The following is a 20431-nucleotide window of genomic DNA, read 5'->3' as shown; positions in this document are numbered from 1 at the left end:
CTCACATTACTATACAAGAGGAGGTTTTTGGCGTACTTGTACTCTGAGTGGATTTTCAAAGAGGACAAATTAGGCTAAATTGACTTTAATGAGCTGTTAATCTCGCTACAATGGTGTTTCCTCATCATGAATTGTATTGCGATAGATTCCTGCATGTAATCCTGTATTGTCCTGCAACTGAGACTCGAATGCTCAGACAATTCCTGTTTTCACTTACCCCCTATCCCCGCCCACTGCTCTGTACTAATTTGTAATTATTTGAAATGCAGTGAAATGTGACCATGAAGAGGGCTTATCAGTTCTGCAGTTTTGAACAGGAATTAATCAAATTAACCTGATTTTATTACAAAGCAGTTTTCGATTAATCTTGCAGTTTACAACAAACATCATGTAAAATGATGATCTTTATGTTATAGTTCAATACTAAGTACTGGGGAAAAGCATACCGGAGCTTATCTCTATGACTTTGGGGCTTAGGCGGGGTTAACCCTAGACAGGGGCCAGATCTTCGCAGGGTTAACCCTGCTCGTTGCAGGGTAATTGAGTATAATTCTGTGTAATTTGTAATTACATTTACAGTTACATTTAAAATTATCGGAGTAACTGAGTAGTTAAAGTCACAATTGTTCTATGCACGGCTGTCTCATCGTTGTATCTGCTCCTTTCTATACCCACAAACACAGAACAAAACTGTATTGCCTGCAATGATTGGCCAGAGATCAATTTAAGTTTATTTATTAAGTTTTTGTAAAAATTGTATTTTTCATCTATAGCCTACTTCCTATTTTTTCTCACCTCAGTACTATTGTTAAACAAGCCAAAGGTCAGTGATTCAAACCCCGCTCAGTGCATACTGTATGACATGTTGTCCTTGGGCAAGGCACTTCACCCAGTTTGCGTCTAGTGTCTGTGTCCCTGTAGTGTCTCCTGTGTATTACTATACACTTTCTGGACCAATACAATTTAAACATTTTAATAAAAACCATGAAAGTATTGTGATAAATGTATATTGCAAGGCTTTGAATTTAACCCCCCCAAAAACAAAAAAATCACCATGTTTTTATGTTAATCCCAAGCAAGTTTGGGATTTTTATGGAAGAATATGTTATAATACATAATATAAAATATTAATAATAATGATTTAAAAAATATATTTGCATGCAACTTAAAACTTAGTCAAAGTAAATGGACGGAACAATATGACACAGTAAAATATATGGCTCAAAAGGAGAATGTCAAACAATCATTAACTTACAATATGACCAGTATCACTTCATAGGAAACCTTATTGTGCTCATAACTATCAGGGCACTATCTGAGGCGGTTACTTGAAGCTTAAGCCTGTTTCATCCTTATTTATTTGTTTGTGATGTGGATGGCTTTAGAGGATGCTGCTGATGGTCCTTCTTCTCTGTCTCTGCCCTGATTCCTCTGTGCACTGCCCCACTTCTCCACTTGGCGAGCTCTCACCTGCTGCCAGACTTCACAGACTGTTGTGTAAGAGCTGTGAGAGATAAGACTCTTTACTCAAGACAAGATCTGAGTGTGTACTTTCACCTGCTGTCATTAGCACACTTTTCTTCAAATCCCCTTGTGATAAACAACACTGTCTTCTCCATTCTGGGGTTAATGGAAATATTTAAAGATGCACTGTAACTTTTCAGGTGGAGGGTTTGCTTGTCTCCATGGTGATGTCCCACAGTATGACAATACAAATATTATATTGAGCAATAAAAACGCCTGTAATTGAATAAATGCAATATATGAGTTGGTGCCACTTTAATTCATATACTACGATATAATACACTAATACAATATAATAATGCACATAATTACCCTAAATAAAGCAAAGAGCTAATTCATACTAAACACGTTGTTTATTCATTAGGATTAGCAAATATTCAGGAATAATATATTCTTAATTAAGGGGTTAGGGTATTAATTAACTAGTTACTAAGCCGGAAAAATCCTTATTTAGTATTATTATAGTAGTATTTGTTGAAGTCTTTCACTAAGGCAATTAGAAAATACTGTAGTATTACTGTGTAACATTCCTTCCCCGAGCAAAAACTATATATATATTCCATATATACTATATTTACTAAAGCGTTCATTGTACAAAGTTGTACTCAGCTCGATATTATAGCGCCCTCTACCGGAAGACCCTGGAAGCGAACGAAATCTGTCTTTTATCAGTATATTTCCCACGTACTTGAAGATGGAACAAGACCAGAAGAGAAAACAATTGTTAAATGCATTTTGACTTCACATTTTGGCTGATACTTTAGTTAGAGAGGTCGTTTAAGGTCACTCATCCTCACCAGCTGCTGCTTTATCAGATATTATTTATGAGTAAATAAGAGCACCCCAGTGACATGGAGCCTTGTGATGAGTTTAATGATTAGACAGTGACCGGGACAGTGTCCGGGACAGTGACCGGGACAGTGACCTTATGAAGACACTTGTGACAGTTATTACAGTCATTTGTGGCATTCCTTCTGAACTACCAGAGAAAACGTAGGGAGTGTTAAAAGACAGATTGCATGTCTTACCATGAGGCCGTATGGTTATTTGTCTTGTAGTGGACTATATTTAGTGTTTGTCATGTGTGGCGCGCTCAGCTGCGCCGCGAGGACACGCCTCCGCCGAAGTGTGCGTCGTGTGCGTAAAGTCCAACCCGCCGCTGGTGCCAACTTTTTTTATACCGATTTCTTTTTTAATACATAAATCATTTCTTAAAACAGATTGTCCGTAAAGTCGATTAAATGCAGCCATGACGCGAGAGGAAGACCTCACCCGGATTGCCAAAAAGCTGGACAAGATGGTGTCTAGAAATAACACGGTGAGACTGTGCGTTGTGTGGATCCCGCAGGTGGCGCGCCGTCCCGCACCGCGCGAGGCCCGCAGCCGTTATTACATTTACCGCGGCTACACGGAGTCAATACGTTTGTGGCGGTTGTTGAGTCCATGTTGTTCAGTCGGACACGCGTGTGCTCGGGACAGTGTCATGGAGCTGTAACTAATGTGCAACAGGTGTTGTCCGCAGCGTGCGCTCCAGGATCAGCCATTGCAACTTTGCAGAGATTTTCTGGACAAGTCCAAACTTGATTCTATAATTTTGTTTGCATTGTTTTCCCCTCAAACAGTGGAGTCTGCGCTCGCACGCACAGGCGGATTGCGCGTGTGCAGCGCCGTGTTTGTGTTCAGAGCGAAAGTGCAAAGTTGACGCTTTCATGGCGCTAGAATGTGGCAGACCGTGTTCTAACTCCACATGAGGCGTTTAAAGAGGCAAAACTCATTCACTATGTCATTTATTTCTGCCATCCTTTCAATAAAAACAAAGCCCATTAGATCTTGTACTGTACTTTACTGGGCTAAAGTGTTCTCGTCTATTATAATGATGATTGTTTTGTGTTTAGGACGGAGCCCTGGACTTGTTGAAGGAACTCAAAAGTTTCAACATAAATCTTAAACTTCTCCAGGTAATGAGTAAACTGAACAGCTCCAGAATGCAGCCAAGTGTCAGTGACATTGAGACACATTGCAGTGAAAACACAATAAATATGTGTAAATGTATATGACACGTAGGAAACCAGAATCGGCATGTCTGTAAATGCCATCAGGAAGCACTGCACAGACGAGGAAGTCATCACTCTGGCTAAATTCCTTATCAAAGACTGGAAAAGACTTCTGGGTAATGGATTCATGATATTCACAGAGCTGTTGTTAATGTTGAGTATGTTATGGACGAACAGTTGATTTTTCACAGACTCTGGGAACAATGAGAAAGCATCTGAACACAAGGACGGGCCGGGGTCCGAGAGAGCCGAGTCTCCTCCACTCAGCTCCCCGAGTAACAGCCACAGCAGGTCAGTACTGTCCAAGGTCAAGTCTTCAAGAACTACATTCAATTGTAAATACATAGTGCATAACATATATTTGCCAGGAGTAGACCTATGGGCCTGTGATGACCATATTACTAAGTACTAAGCTGTAAATCTACACACAATATTTTCACTTGTGAGATATTTTGACTGCTACAAGTGACAACTTCTTTGCAAATTATCTGTGCTTTTTATGAAGAAGAGATTAAGCTTGAGTAGTAACATGAATTCCTTAGTCTTTTATAGCAATTTACTAGATACTCACAGTTGCTTTTCACTTTTGGTAATGGTGCTCTTGTAGCCACAGCTGCCCTGGGGCGGGCTGAGGGAAGGGAGATCTGTGCTAACTGCAATCATCATCAGCATGTAATTATCATATCTAATAGTCTACTTTAAGGGTTTCAAATTAGATTCCAACAACTACAACAACAATAACGTCACAAATAGCCCATGGAAACATATCCTATAATTGTTCTTTGCAAAATATTCTGGATAAAACAAATTGCGTGAAATGTAATGTGTTAATCTCAGGAGGCTGGACATAAATCACGATTTAGACACAGACCGAATCCCCTCTGATACGACCCGCAAGGAACAACTTGATAACGAACACAAACCACAAAAGATTCCCGCACTTGAAAAGCCCGTAGCATCGCCTCTGAACGAGCCTCATGCAGCTCCACTCAAACAAGAGAAGCGCCACGAAGAGGTGAAAAAACAAAGAGCCGTGGAACGCCGTCACCACGAGCCAGGCGGCAAAAGACCCAAACATTCATTTGACCCACAAGTTGAAAAAACAGATCGAAAAAGGGAGAGGCATTTAGAAGAACACAAAGTTGTAATAAAAAAAGAGGAGGAGAAGCGAGACAGACATCCTGAAGTGTCAAAGAAGCACAGCTCTATAGACGACACGAGAAAGAGTCGTGAGGAGTTCGGGCATCACAGAGAGCGACTGGTGGAAGTTCACAAACCACTTTTCGAAAGGTTAGAAAAGTGATCGCTTCGTGTGACGAAAGCAAGAGTTGTTCAGATGTGTTCATTGCGTTTGATTTCAGAAAAAGTGTTCTGGACAGCAGTATTTTGTATCCGTCTCGCCGCCCGTCCCCTCCTCGACCCGTCCGACCTCCTCTTCCTGCAAAACCAATCAAACGCCCCTCTGTGGACGTGAAGAAAGACAGGTCAACAGCATGGACAACTGGCTCAAACTGCATGGATGACCCTTAAGCATGCCAGTGCTGCTTTACCATAATATTTGCTTGCATCACTGACAGTGCTTTGCAGCCACTGAATGTCAAAAATACTACACAACAGCTGCAATTATCCTGTGAAGTGTTGTCTTCCTCTTACTGCTGCTGGGTGCATGCCGGACACATCTGAAGATATTTTAAAGCATTTTATTTTACTCTTAAAATGATTTGTGGCTTCATAGTTTGAGCAGTGCTTTACTTATTGGCTGCACTTTCCAGCACAGCATCAGCTTGATGTCCTACCACTGTGTTTCTCAAACTGCGGTACACGCGTTCTTTTGGGTGGTGCGCTCTTTCCTCTGCAGTTCAAATATTTGCTGAATTTAGAGTCATTTGAATCACGTTTTTATTCCCAACGTTGGGGTTAGTCCTGGTGTGGTAGCCAAATGTTTTCTTATGGATTAGTCCTTCGGCATGTCACAATGTTGACTGGATGTCCTCTCCTAACCCGAACATTTGTTGTTATTTCAGGTTGTGTTCAAGAACCTTTAACATGTGTAATAAATAGAAAATGATGTTGTGTCTGTGCAGAAAAGACAGTAAAGAATCCCACAAACATTCACATTCAGACGTCTCCAAACCCACGTCCCCTGTGCTCAAACGCCCTTCACTGGAAACAAAGAGGTCAGCGCCCGCTTTTAACAGTGTTGCGTTAATCCAGTGCGTAACTGTAACATGTGTCACAATAGGAAGCTCCCCGCAGACCCAAACGCTCCGATTGCCCCACTTCCGCTCCACCTCCATCCCCCACCTGCAAGGTCAGTGGAGCCTGCATGCCTATCGTGTGCCAAAGATTGTCACGATAAACAAAGCTCCTCGTGTCCTTCAGAAAAGACCCTCCTGATCCCAACGCGCCTCTGCCTCCTCTGCCTCTGCACCTCCACCCTCCTCCGCCCATGAAACGCCCGTCTGTGGATGGGAAGAAGGAAAGGTCAGCGTTAATGGTGCTTGTCTGTGCGGATGAATTCAGAAAAGTGAAATTGTTGTGTGATTGTCCTGTGGCAGAAAGGAGTCTTCAGAGGCTAAAGGTTCAACACCGAAGAAGATGCCGGTCGAGGTTAAGAAAGAAAGGTCCATTTAAGATAATACGACATTTTCCACCAATAAAGCTTGAGTTGTTAAATCTGAGGCTTTGCACGTGACCTTAACGCTTTGAGTTTTTCATTCGTAAACCATAATCTTCTGGTTAATCTCATTGTACTGCGAACGCGGCGACAAATAACTTGTTTTTCTTGCAGGAAAGAGTCGTCTGAAAGCAAAGTGCCTAAAAAGCATTCAGGAGAGACCAAGCGAGACAGGTTGGCATGTGCAGAGTGCGTAGGTTATGAAGCATGCGGGTGAAATGTAGCACGTAGATCACGTCGAATATTGTCGCTGTGGTGAGGCGGACTTGGTTCTTTCAAAGTTGGTCACGTTTCTTGTTTCGTCAGGGTTGAGTCAAATGGCTCTCTCAAAAAGCCCAGTGAGGAGGTAAAGAAAGAGATACAAAGGTGTGCCACAAACAAAAAGGAAAATGGTGCATGATCGCCTGCCATGACAAGTACATTCACTTAACTGTTCTGTATGTGTGTTGTTTAGGAGGGAGTCGAGCGATTCTAAGCCGGTTCACCCCCCAAAGCGCCCTTCCACTGATGCTAAGTCTGACAGGTATGACAGTAATTAACTCAAATGTATGTACCTTTTTTGAATGAATACATAGAATAAAACCCTTTGGTTCGAAAGGCGAGAGTCGACTGATTCAAAGAGAAGCAGCTCGCCTCCGGCAAAGAAGCTGAGTGGTGAAAGGTAATTGTTCTGCATACAAAACCACTTCTGCTGTTATGTTTTCAGGGAGTTTGTGATGTTGTTTAAATTAATGCCTTTTTATTAGGAGAGAGTCACATGGATCTAAAACTACTGCTCTGTCTGAACCTCCACACAGGAAGCCCTCCACCGACAGCAATGACAGGTAAATGATATCAAATGTTGTTATAAAGTAGACTTGATCTTGTTTTGAGGAAATGTCTGCAACTAAAATTGTTGTTTTATTAAGGCGATTCATAGGTTGCACTACTCAAAAACAGAATTCAATCAAACATTCTCCAGCAGTGCAAGTGTTATTCCACATTAAACAAGATAACAACTTAGCCATAATTGGGATTTGAATATTGTCTGTTGATTTCTCCTTTTCCTTTCAATCTAATGAATATAAAAGACAAAAGAGTATTGTCTAAAAAGTCACCCATCTTGAATGTGTTTAGCAGAAAAAGCAAAGGCGATGTCCCTAAAACCCCCACGACGCCCACCAGCCCCCTGTCCCCTGGTTTTGGGACATCTGGCGGCCCGATGCCCCCTCACCTGTCCACTGGAGACTCAGTCAGAGACAAGTGTGTCGGGATGATCGCGGCTGCTCTGCGCACAGACAGTAGGACCATCACTTAACCCAACCCAGGCTCTCAAAGTGACAACGAAAATGATTTAAATACATGTTGCTAATGTCATTTATTTGTTTTCCCGGCATTTGTAGATGATTATAAGGAATTTGGAGCCAACTGTGACAGCATGGCAGTGGAGATTGAAGATCATATCCTTTAAATGGCTGATATTTTACTAATGTGTGGTGCATTTATGGTAACAACGGATTATAAACGATTGCTCCTCCTTGACTGGGTTCGCACATATTTACCAGGAGATAAGAGCCACTGATATGAAATATAAAAATAGAGTGCGAAGTCGAATCAGCAATTTGAAGGACCCTAAAAACCCTGGACTTCGCAAGAACGTCCTGGCGGGAAACATCGAGTTGAGTCGGATGGCCACCATGTCTGCAGAGGTGCACGATGCAACAAACACTATTTTTATGACTCTTTTGGGTGTGTCCTTAGTCTCTACTGGTTCTGTTTGTTTGTTAAGGAAATGGCCAGTGATGAGTTGAAACAGCTGCGGAATGTCCTGACCCAGGAGGCGATCCGGGAGCACCAGATGGCCAAAACAGGTGGCACCTCGACGGACCTTCTGCAGTGTGGCAAATGCAAGAAGAGGAACTGCACCTACAACCAGGTAATATCACTGAGTAGATGTTACTCGGATTTAATGTTCGGTGTTCGATTCATGTACGCTCACTATGTTTACATTGTTTATGTCACTCACTCAGAGCATGACAGAGGCTGATTAATATGAGTGTGTGTGTGTGTGTGTGTGTAAAATAGTCTGTTTTTAAGCATAGCGCGGCATTTAACAGAAAAAGTGTGACTGTGAAGCAGAGATCAGATCATAATTTGATTTTTTACACTGATATAATGATAAACACCAGGGGGCGCCCAACGGACAAGTGCGGCCCTCAGACCTATTTAGTTGTATGCCGCTAAATTAGGCCAAATGACCTCAAGTTTTTGGCAAATTTAATAATCGCTTTAACATCGTAACCTCAATTATTATAAAATTTTGGTGTGAGACAGACCTCATAAGAAGGTAGATCCCTTTATGTTCCATTTGAATGATTGGATACTGGGTACATTTACATGCCCAGTCAACTGTTGTTTATGTGGAAGAGAAAATACACCAAACATTTTTTTTTTCTTTGTCACTTTAGTTTTTCATTTTTTGCACAATTTTCCTTGTCAAAACCGGCACAGATCTGAAAAATAAGAGCGAAGCCAGATGACTCACATCAGATGTAACAGTGAACATGATAATCTGCATGTGTTTCAGAACAGGCCTATGATGCTCCATTATAAACATTTGTACACTCCTGATTTACAGCGTCTGTCTTCAAGTCGATTACAAATTGAATCACGATGAGTTATTTCACAATCTGTGCTTCATTTACTGCAGTACATGAACAGTAATCGATGTAGTGGCTGGAGCTCAGATTCATCCGTTTGCTGTATATGTTTGTGTTCAGGTGCAGACGCGCAGCGCTGATGAGCCCATGACCACATTTGTCTTATGTAACGAGTGTGGAAACCGCTGGAAGGTATTATTATCTCCACATGAGGTTAATGTAATTGTGTGTGAATATGTGCTGACATATTGTTTTATTTCAGTTCTGTTGATGTTGAATACCAAGAGACCTTATGGACCTTAATGTTTTTATGATGCAAGAGGAGAATTACTGCAGCTAGTGATTAAAGTGAAAAAGTATTCTCCCAGTTTTTACTTGAAACCTAAAGCTTTGTGTGCATGCTATTTTAATCAGATTTATGAACTAAGGACAGCATGGATTTTAGTTGGATTTCAACAATTTGTATTAATGACACTAATAATGAATTCAATTCTGTTGCAGCTGTGTTTTTGTACATTTAATATTAATAAAAATGCATAATAAAATGCAGATGTAATCAATGGTTCAGTTTACTCTCCGCTGCGTTTAAAGGCAAAGATGTCAAGTCAAATTCAGTTATAGAGCACATTTAAAACAGCTGCCACTGTGCACAGCATTACAAAGACAATAGCAATGACCACAAAGACAATAGCAATGACCACTAGATGGCAACAAAGATTTACAACTTTGAAACATCAGTTACTAACCTATGGCACTTTTCCTCACTTTCTCACAAATGAGATGCGGCAAAACCTAAATATAATCCATACTAAATGATTTTGTTGTCTCAGAGTGCCTTGTACCGTCGCATTGTGTTTTTTCTATAGTAGCAGGTCTAATAATAACCTGCCTCATCATGGAAGCTCTGTGTGTCAAGTCATTGCTTGTGTTCGGAGAGAATATGGTGTTATAGTTGTCTCTTCATGTGGGGCTATGCACATATGCACATACATTATTCTGATTGAATAATGGAACCTAAATAAAGTGCTCATTGTTACTGTGCAGTTCAAAGGGGCCGAGACCCAGTCATGTGTCCTCATACAGTTTTAACCACTCTGCCAGTGTGCTGCCTACCACACCAGTCACCAGTTATTTGAATAAAAAATAAAAAAACATATCACAAAACGACCAAGAAGACAAGTTAGAACAAGTCAGAATATTGGGTTGGATTATTTACCAGTTGAATGTGACAGTGAGGGTCTTTTTGTTTTTTTCAGTTCAGACCATGTGGACGCTCCTTGTTTTCCCCCCTGTTGCTTTCCAGTTGCTTGAGTATTTCTTTTCTCTTTTTGGTAAGGAACATTGAGTCAAAGGAGTCGTGACACTTGAATAGCATCAGCTCATTCTGAAGCGAGGGAAAGCACCTTGACCTGCAATTTTCTTCTCTCCATTTATGCCCACTACAAACCTCCTGCCCTGTGAACCATTGTGCATATTATAAAGAAAGATGTGGCATTTATGAAAAATATTTCAGTTTTGCAGTTTGGTGGCCTTGTCATCATCCAATAAGAGAAAAGAGGTGCCTGTGCTTTTGCGTCAGACCCACTAATGTTTTTAGATAAACCTCCACTCCCTGTAGAGCAGCAAGATGAAAGAGCTCCAGTTTTTGCACAAAATAACAGAGAATGTGAAGAAGAGAGAGAATGGATGATCTAAAACTCATGACTCCAGGGGAGCAAACGTCTTCTTTCACAGTTGCCACCGCTGTTTTCTTTGAATTCTTTGAATTTTCACGCAGTTTTTCATTGACAGGTGAAAGTAAATCTTTTTTTAAAGTTTTTTTTTACAAGTTATGCACAATTTGAATATTGAAATATGAAAGTAAGGAGGAGGATTTCCAGAGTGAAGAAGACATCTGACTCTCACAGACGAACAGACGGACGTGAGATCGACAGTGGAGCTGGACCCACTCAGGAGGAGAACCAGTTCATCAAGAGGAGAACCAGCTCATCAAGAGGAGAACCAGTTCTTCCAGGCAGATGAAGGATCGTCCATATGGGGTAGAGACCGCTTCACCAGGAGAGGAGCATCTGGGTCCACTCCCCTCGGGGATAGAGGGAAGTAAGAAAAAGAAAAAGCAATGAGCAGATTGCAAGTCGAATGAAATATTATATATATAGAATAAGTAGTCAGAAGTCAGAAGCAGAGGATAGATAGTGCTCCCGCAGCATAGTTGCTCCTAGGGCAGCATAGCTGAAACTGTACTGATGTGGCTGAGTGACGTTCCCATGGGGTGGTGTGTGACAAGAAGAAGTTGCGGACACTGTTCTGTACTTTTCGAAGATGTTTAATACAGATAACAGCATCAGATAACAGGACAGCAGAAAACAGCGCCCGGGTCGCCGATGATCAGGAACCCCGTCTCTGGGCGCACCTCGCCTTATATACTGAAACCGCACAAAGACCGATAAACAATATCTGACAGGTATGACCCTATCCATGTACCAACGGATTAGCCAATGAGAGAACAAGATGTAAAGGTATCCTTATTTGGGTAGCACCAGGGGAAAGTTACAGGATGAGAACATGCGTGTGTGTGCCGATGTTCAGACCTATATCTCCTTTTTCGGCCTATCGCTTCGCCTGTTGCGTACTCCTAGCAATAAATTACAACAGGCCTCAGTACTCCTAACAACTTGTAGAAGAGTTAAACAAACCGAGGGGGATAGATAGAACAGAATGTACAGTTCAGATACTTCAGATTCCTCCCTTCTGAGTGATTAAGCTCAGATCAATTAATTAATTAGACACGATCAGCGACAAGCGAGAGCAAAAACCTGCTTGTCGATGCTTATTTTTGTTTAGCAGGAAAAATTCTCTCACGGCACCAACCGTCAGTTGTTCTGACCGATCTTGGCTACCACCCCTTCTGGCTGTCCTTGATCGTGTTACCTAACGACCTAAACAGCCTCACTCCTTTAATTATCATTAACTTTAAGAGTAAATTTGTATTTAGTCTTAAGTTATTATCCAATTGAATCAATCCTTAATCGCTACTGTGTGAGGATATTCGTGTCGCCGCACAACCTAAACATCAGCACTGGATTATCAACAACACCTCAACACATCAACACATCAACACATGAGTATAATTTATTTCATCAACCCTTTACTTATTTAACCAAATCATTTAATTAACCCTTTTATCATTCTATTATAACTCTTTTCACCGCTCCTCTCAGCGATGATTATGTTGTCTTCACAGCGTTGATATGTTGTGATGTTTGGCTCCAGCGTTCTCCTTTGTTATTCACAATGTCCACTCCAGTTATTGTCCATGTCCATTGTCCCTTTTAACAGCATTTCAGCATCGTCCTGGGAACAAAAATAACTGAACAGTATCTTGTATCTTGCAATCTTTTCATGTAAAAACATCCTCTAAAAAGTAATTTTATTTTTTATGTGAACGGAATATAGATATATATATATATATATAAGTGTGATAATATAATGGTTAACCAAATGTTATAAGGAAAATAAATCATGGAATGTATAAAACAAAAACAATAGAAAATAAATGTAAAAAATTTATGTAATGGAATGTAATGTACTGTACTCCTCCCTTAAACCAGAACACTCCTTCTATGTGAGTGATAGGCTAACCATCATTCATGATCATGTGCATGCATCCCCTTTAAGGAACCATCACCATGAATGATAACTCCTGTTGAGTTAAGCTAATTTACTATTAACTAATTCTAAACCCCATTTCCATTTTAGCTGTTGATGTAATAGTCAATGTTCTTGCTGTTTTAACAGACAACTTCATCTTTGCTGTTGTCCTAGTTAATGTTGATGTCAACGTTGACTTTCACTCACAGTCATCTTGTATACTTAATCATTAATGTAATCATTAATGCAAATATTTCTAAACAGCACCAATCTATAATTTTGTCTTCACCTATAATTTTCTACTGCAACACGCCATTCCTAATTTCTTCTAATCTAAGTATTTCTCCCATTATTGTAAAGAATATATCTTCTCTGATTATTTCCTCTTCCGTATTTTCCCTTAATTCAAGATTTCCCCTTTTTAGTCACTACTAAATTTAGCTTCCTATTTGGTTTTGAACCCAGTTATCAAATCGACTTCGTCAGTGGAAATTGCTTAAACCCTTAGTATAGAGATTCATTTCTGTTGTAATGTCACCACTGTTTTCCCCCATTTCAGACCGATTTGTCTGCAATGTCTGTAGAAAATTCTCATCAAATGTTCCCTCATATTATTATTAACATATAGCATCTCGTTCTCTAATAGCTTTAAACTATGGTTCTTACCACTAGTGCAAACGCTGCGTTGACATATGTGCACCCGTCACCACTCATGTGGTTTCATTTGAAATCGTCACTCACTTGAACGTTGTCAATGTCAGTGGAAGCTCTTCTCCCAGTTCAAACCTCTATTTTGCGAGATGATTTTCCAAAACGCTATTTCTAATTTGTTTCCTACATTAATCTAGTCTTTAATCTAGTTTAATCTCCTTAAATCCAATCCAATTTGATCAAATTTTATTAAATTTCTAAATTTATTCAGTTTTTTATTATTCACAAATTCTGTCTTTCTCCAGAAAGATTCTGTTTGACAGTCTCCACCTCCTTATGATTTTCTACACAAAACTTCACTACACACAAACTTGGCAACAGATGATGCATCTCTTCTGTTCAAGTTTTGAAAGTAGTTCAAAGTAAATATTGTCTCTGGTTGGTGTCTAATTGTCTCTTAACCTCCTCCCTTGCACCATGCGCTAAGCCATGTGCTTCATGAATAATTAGAACCAACAGTCTAAAATCAAATCTTTAAAATCTTTAAAATCAAAATCATCTTTAATTTAATATTTTCTTTCAAATTCACCTCATATGTGACTTAAAGAACTTCTCACTGCATTTTCACCGGTCACAAGGTTTGCAGCTTCTTCGGCTGTTCTGTTTACTTTGTGAGACTTTTAGCACTTAATTTATGTAGTACATTTAGCTATTGCTATTTATCTATTTATTATTATTATATTTTCCAATTCTTCTTGCAGTATAGTAACTTCTTCTGAGACTTTGTCTCCCTTTTTCCCAATAGTTTCTGTAACACTTGATAGAGTCTTTATGACACATTTCTTTATTCAGTGAATAATTATCATGTCATCCATGTCTTATATGATCGTCCTTTATAGATTCTTGTTCAATTTCAGCCAAATTTTCTTCCAGAATTTTCTTCAACAATTTTAGACTCCATTTTAGTCCCATGGCCAGTCTTTCATCAATTGTAATCTTCATGAATCCTTGATCTTCCTCTCGGATCTTCAGGGCATCTCTTAAACCCCAGACCCCAGGCCCCTGTAAGGGTTTACCGGGCCTCTCTGTCGTATGGCTGGTCCATTGTATCTTCCTACGAACCCGCTTCTGAAACCTCCTCTGAAGTCTCCTCTGAAGCTTCCTCTTTCTTTCCTGCACTCACGGGCGTAATGACCAAGCCGTCCGCAATTGTAACATTCTGCTGAAGATCTCTTCGGGTTTCCTTTATTGAAATTACCTCTGTTGTAGTTTTCTCGGCCTCTATCTCCCCAGGTTTGTTGCTGGTTAAAGGCTGGTTTGGTGAAGACAATCTGTGGTCCCCATGACCCTGTCTGTGGTCCCCATGACCCTGTCTGTGGTCCCCATGACCCTGTCTGTGGTGGCAGATTCTGAACCTGGTTTGGTTGTGTTTGAGGCAATGGCTGGTTCACTTGAGGATGATTTTGTATCACCATCGCTTGTCTCTTTTCTTTCTTCTTAGTGTCAACCAAATGCACTTGATCTAGCTTTTCCATCACCTCTTGGTCTTGTACCTTTTTCCGATATAGCTCCACGTGATGAGCTATGTGGTCTGAATAAACACTAATTGTCATGCTTCCAAGGCCAACCACTTTTTCCAATTTCCTTCTTACTGGTGCCGGCAAGCCTTTCTGAATTTTAGCTCGCAAAATGGACTGTTCCATTGGGTTCGCCTCTGGGTTGTTGCCAGTAACATTTCCCCACACCTGATGAGCTTTTGATACGTATGCTCTTGGATTCTCCTCCTGTCCAAGCGGTTGAAGAATGATATTGTCTGGATGAACGTTTGTTGGAAACATCTCACACATTGCTCTACAAATGGCTCCCTTACAAGCAACGAACAGCTCTGCGTCGTACACTGCTGTATTCGCATATTGGTTCAGTCCTGCTTTGGTCAACACTTCTTGCATCCCTGCCATGCCAAGAATAGTTGCTAGTAGTCTCTTCATATCTCCCATTGCAGCTTGTGTCCCCACTAACATCTCCTCCAGTTTAGCTATCCAGGGGTGTGCCCCATCTTGAAGTATGGGCAGCTTTTCCATCAAATCCGACATATCGACATTTTGCCATGGTTTGTATTCCAAATTTTGTCCTTTTATTAGTATTGGGCACATCTTCTGGTTTATTCCCTTTGTCACTGTTCTGTCACGCAGTTCATACTGCGCAGGCTCTGAGAACGTAAGTCGATGTTTACTAGATGCTTTCGGTCTGTTCTCCGCATTTCTCCAGGATGTTGAATCAGAATCATCACTCTGATCTTGAGTCTCCTTATTTGAATCTGTTCCATCTTCTGACTCTTCATCGCTGTCCTCTGTTTCAGTGTCATTGTTCTCCTTTTGTGTTTTGCATGTCACCTTTAATGACTTCTTTCCTTTTCTCTCCGCGGCAGCCAAAACTCTCTTCACAGCTGGATCGTATCCATTCGCTGCTCCTTCTTCTTCATCACTTTTGTCATTTTTGGTGGACAATTTTCTGAGTTTTTGTTCAAGGGTTTTCAAGCTTGACTTCATCTTCTTCTTCTTCTTGTTTCTGAGTTTTTGATACATTGTTACAGTTGTTGTAGCTTTACCAGTCTCTATTACTTGTTAATTTTCGTCTTCAATTTTGTATCTTCCATCTTGAGTCATCACTGGAAGCTGTGGATATTCTTTTGCAATATCCTTTAATTTCTCGTAAGGTGGAGGCATCTTCACTGTTGCCTGCGTATATGAGGATGATCTATTGATCTCTTCCCTCACCTTTTCCACTTTTGGCTTATTTATTTTCTCCCTTTTCTCTTTGTTTTCGAGCCACTTGATCCCTTCGTTTTCGAACAACTGCATCACTTCTAATTCAATTCTTCTCTTCTCTTTGCGTTTCCGTCCAATTCTTCCTCTCTTTTGGTTGGCTTTGTATGTTTCGATCAACACCTGTAGTATTTTAATTACGTCCTTCACAAGATGATTGTTTATCTGCACCAAATGCACTGTAGTATTTAGTCTTGATGTCGCCATCATGCTATATTTTCTTTCTTTAGATTTATTTTATTTTATTTTGTTAAATTAATTTACCTCAACGTAGTGTTTTCTCTAACACTTCCCAAGTTATTTAGTCCGTTGGTAACAACTTCAAAGATCGTTTGCCAATCTCAGCGGATGTGAAAGAAATTGGTGTCCAATGTCAACCAAAATTCAAAATTATAACTAAAGAGTAAAAATAAATCCAATGTCTATCAAAAAACAAAGTTATTTTTATCTAACTAAAGAGTAAAAATAAACAAATTCAAAATAATACCTTATCCAATTAATCTTAAGATATGAGAAAATCAAAGCTATATTTGTATTAAATTGAAATAAAATTTCAGCAAAATCTCAGGATTTGCAGTGGACCAACTAAAAATGTAAAATTCTTTATTGTAGAAATATGTCTTATCGTATGGACAACATCAACAATCTGAAATTGGTGACCAATGTAAATCAGGTCAAAGTTATTTTCTATCTGACTTAACAATACACAATTCCAAAATGTACCTTATTCAATTCAAATCAGGATATTGTACCACTGGTTATTCAACTTAGGACATAATAGGACCAACTTAATTTTTATCCGATTAAGTAGCATAAAAACAATTCTCTTAACTCACAATGGACCACACCAATGCAACAGTTCTCGATTGTAAAGATACGCCTTATTTATTATTATTATGTGTACCCCCAACAATCAGTCATTGCCAAGTTTTTGCATAACAGAAGTATGTGATTATAAATGTGTAATTACACAGTCTTTTTTAATGCAAGAGTTTGTGAATAGAAACAAACTGGCCTTTTCCAAGGTCTTCTCCTCCAGTTGACTGCTTGGTTTCGTCAAACTGTTCCACTCCGTTTCCTGTCTCCTTCTGTCACTCCGATCTCGTATGTTGTCGCAATAACAGAAAAGAGAAAACAGTGATTAGTTCACGTTAATCCTTTGCCAATTCAGGTTATTTCAAACAATTATCATAGCATAAGTTTCATCATGAATCATTTTCTTAATCATCCAATAAGGTATCGTGGTCCAGTTGTCCCCCTTGAAACATATCTTAACAGACTCCACAGAACAAAGAAAATGATATAAAAATGACCGACAAAAACGACTCCACACTCCGGATCAGCACTCACACAAAGACAACATCTGCTGCTCAACTTAAAGTAAATTTATTTTTTACTTAAAGTTAAACTTCACGTTTCTTCAAACTTAGAAAGACTATCTGTTTCCTCTCTCAGACCGCACCCTGAAAACACAATTTTACTCTGCAAACAAAGAAACACGCACAACGACAAAATAACCTTCGAGTTCCAGCCTCAAAGATAACTAACCAACGACCAACCAACAAGTTAGCTATATCTTATAACCAAAAAAACGCAAAATCCCACATAAAAACAAACAAACAAACAACAAACTCGAGTAACGTAAAACTTATTTGCATGCTTTTTAATCTCAACTTCAAACTGTAACAGCGCACAAAACTAACTCTTCTCTCTTGAGTTAAGCGGTTTGCTCCCCTCCCTTTCTCCTTCTCTCTCTCCGACACTCACTGACACACCAAAACGCAGCAGCAGAAAGGAAAACGAAAAAGGTGGGGGCTAGCGCCTGGAGCTCTCATACTTTTTAACACTTTAAACTTTAATCTTTAATCTTTAAACTTTAACCCTTAACCTCCGTCTTCTAAATCTAGTTCCAAAATGCTTCTTGGAAACGCATAACATAACCTAACTACCCGTTATACGTCTCCTCAGCATCCTCCTTCAGTTTATTTTTTCAATTTAACTAACAAACTTCATTTCAACTTTAAACTTAAACCTTTATTGTCTAAATCTGGTTCCAAAATACTTCTTGGCAGACGTATCATCACCTAGGTGCCAAAATTGACAACTTAAAACCGAGGCCTCGGACTTTCTTTGTCTATACGTCTCCTCAGTATCCTCCTTCAGTTTATTTATGCCAATTCAACAAATTTGAGACGCGTTCCTTCTTCCCACACAAACACGCCTCACAGAACATCTCCCCCACACAGCTCTTTAACGGAAACAGGCATAGGACACCAGCACTCGCACAGCATCAAACCAAAGGTCGACAGGTAAAACTCACCTAGGCCAATGATTTTCTGCTGTTTAGAGGCTTCAATCCAGTTTGCAATCCGTCCCGATTTTGTGGCGCCATTTGATGTGGCTGAGTGACGTTCCCATGGGGTGGTGTGTGACAAGAAGTTGCGGACACTGTTCTGTACTTTTCGAAGATGTTTAATACAGATAACAGCATCAGATAACAGGACAGCAGAAAACAGCGCCCGGGTCGCCGATGATCAGGAACCCCGTCTCTGGACGCACCTCGCCTTATATACTGAAACCGAACAAAGACCGATAAACAATATCTGACAGGTATGACCCTATCCATGTACCAACGGATTAGCCAATGAGAGAACAAGATGTAAAGGTATCCTTATTTGGGTAGCACCAGGGGAAAGTTACAGGATGAGAACATGCGTGTGTGTGCCGATGTTCAGACCTATATCTCCTTTTTCGGCCTATCGCTTCGCCTGTTGCGTACTCCTAGCAATAAATTACAACAGGCCTCAGTACTCCTAACAACGTGTAGAAGAGTTAAACAAACCGAGGGGGATAGATAGAACAGAATGTACAGTTCAGATACTTCATATTTTTTTTACGTTTATATTTCTGTTCCTAAGTGGCCTGACCATAAGCTATTTCAAAGAAGAACGTTTTAAGCCTGGTCTTAAATGAAGAGACTGTGTCGGCCTCTTTAACATGGACAGGGAGCTGATTCCATAATACAGGAGCTTGGTAGCTAAACGCTCTACTTCCTACCTACTGTGCTTTTAGAGACTCTTGGACCACCAGAAGGCCAGCATTTTGAGAGCGAAGAGCTCTGTTTGGATGATATGGCACTTAACATCTTTGAGGTAGGGTGGGGCCATTTATAGCTTTGTAAGTCGGGAGGAAGATTTTCAATTTGATTCTAAACTCGACAGAAGCCAGTGAAGAGACTCGAGCACCGGCGTAATGTGGTCTCTTTTTTTAGTTACTGTTAGTATAAGATATAATATTTTGTCTTAAAATCACTATGGCAACAGTCCTGATTTCTCATCCTTCTGAAATCTATGGATATAGTGCAACAGAAAGAGCTGATTCAAAATAAATAATAATAATGTTGGTGTAGGTGATATTCCTCAACTTTATACAGACATTTCACATTTGTCTGATTATCGATTAATACATTTAAAGACATGTTTTAACACATTTCTGTTGAATTGACCTAATATCAACTGAGTATATATATATTTTTTGGACATATTCTTTGGATTACACAGACATTTTTTTTGGACACTCAAAGCTTTGCATTGTTTCATTATCATCCGGAAATCTTCTAGTGTTGCCACAGCTGCCCTGGGGCAGACTGATGCAATCCAACCACCAATCACTCACACACCAGAGACTTACTAGGAAATGTGGATGAAGTGTCTTGCCTAAGGACACAACCACAGTGAGACCAAGAGCTAGTGCTGCTCCCATCCAAATACCAACCAGGCCCAACCCTCTTTAGCCTTCTGAGGTAAGACGAGCTCGGGGCCGCCAGGGCACATATCTTTATGCCATTTTGCCATAAAACAAGATCTAATTGATTCAAGACAGATCCAGTCATTACACTAATAACTTACTGTGGGATAATGATAATTTAAACATGACTCACTGAGAGGACCATGACTATAATAATATTTCTCAACAGGCTGAAAGCACATCTAGCAGACTGGAAATTTACTTAAGTTGCTTTGTTCAGTTCATTTAAAACGCAAAACAACAAGCTTCTGAGATGCAAATGAGTCGGGATGACCGAAATGTCAGCCCATTAAAAAAGCTCTTCTTCAGCACTATTATCACAAGTAATGAACCCCGGGCCCTATTCAAATGGAAATATTCTTTTTCTGTATGAAAGCCTCATGAAAACCCGTGGAGAAAGGTTTGGCATCAATTATGAGTGGAAAATAGACAATAATCTGTCAGCTGGGCATTCAAGTGTCCGGAATGATAATTAAATCAAACTAACAGAAAGCTTCCTGTGTTATGAAGTATCTGGTGGGCTATCTCTCTGGTCAAGGTAATCATTTCTGAGGCCTTGTGTTTGCAGCACAAATAAGATTTCACAATTAGAGAGACCTGGCA

At 40.0% G+C, this 20431-nt stretch overlaps 1 protein-coding gene across 4 annotated transcripts; it reads left to right on the top strand.

Annotated features, from left to right (window-relative positions):
- The first annotated feature begins 2633 nt into the window (after positions 1-2633).
- tcea3 (transcription elongation factor A (SII), 3) lies at positions 2634-9426 on the top strand. Of its 4 annotated transcripts, none has more exons than XM_072461230.1 (21): positions 2634-2842; positions 3420-3482; positions 3589-3694; positions 3770-3869; positions 4416-4868; positions 4940-5062; positions 5663-5755; positions 5821-5889; positions 5961-6062; positions 6137-6202; positions 6370-6429; positions 6562-6621; positions 6710-6778; positions 6854-6916; positions 7002-7079; positions 7375-7535; positions 7638-7698; positions 7793-7943; positions 8024-8170; positions 9015-9086; positions 9157-9426. In XM_072461230.1, exons 1-21 carry the CDS (start codon positions 2774-2776, stop codon positions 9163-9165), a joined length of 2175 nt encoding a protein of 724 aa, XP_072317331.1. In that variant the 5' UTR covers positions 2634-2773; the 3' UTR covers positions 9166-9426. The 4 variants fall into 4 exon arrangements, with proteins under 4 accessions (XP_072317331.1, XP_072317330.1, XP_072317332.1 ...); XM_072461229.1 differs by having other exon boundaries at positions 2635-2842; positions 7372-7535; XM_072461231.1 differs by lacking the exon at positions 4416-4868 and having other exon boundaries at positions 2636-2842; positions 7372-7535.
- The last annotated feature ends 11005 nt before the right edge of the window (positions 9427-20431 follow it).

This window comes from Eucyclogobius newberryi, unplaced genomic scaffold (assembly GCF_026437365.1).
Source record: "Eucyclogobius newberryi isolate DKJ021-1_F unplaced genomic scaffold, fEucNew1.0.hap1 SCAF_3, whole genome shotgun sequence".
Classification (NCBI taxonomy): domain Eukaryota; kingdom Metazoa; phylum Chordata; class Actinopteri; order Gobiiformes; family Gobiidae; genus Eucyclogobius; species Eucyclogobius newberryi.
Note: the sequence above shows the minus strand (reverse complement) of the source record. Positions and strands in the feature narration are given on the sequence as shown.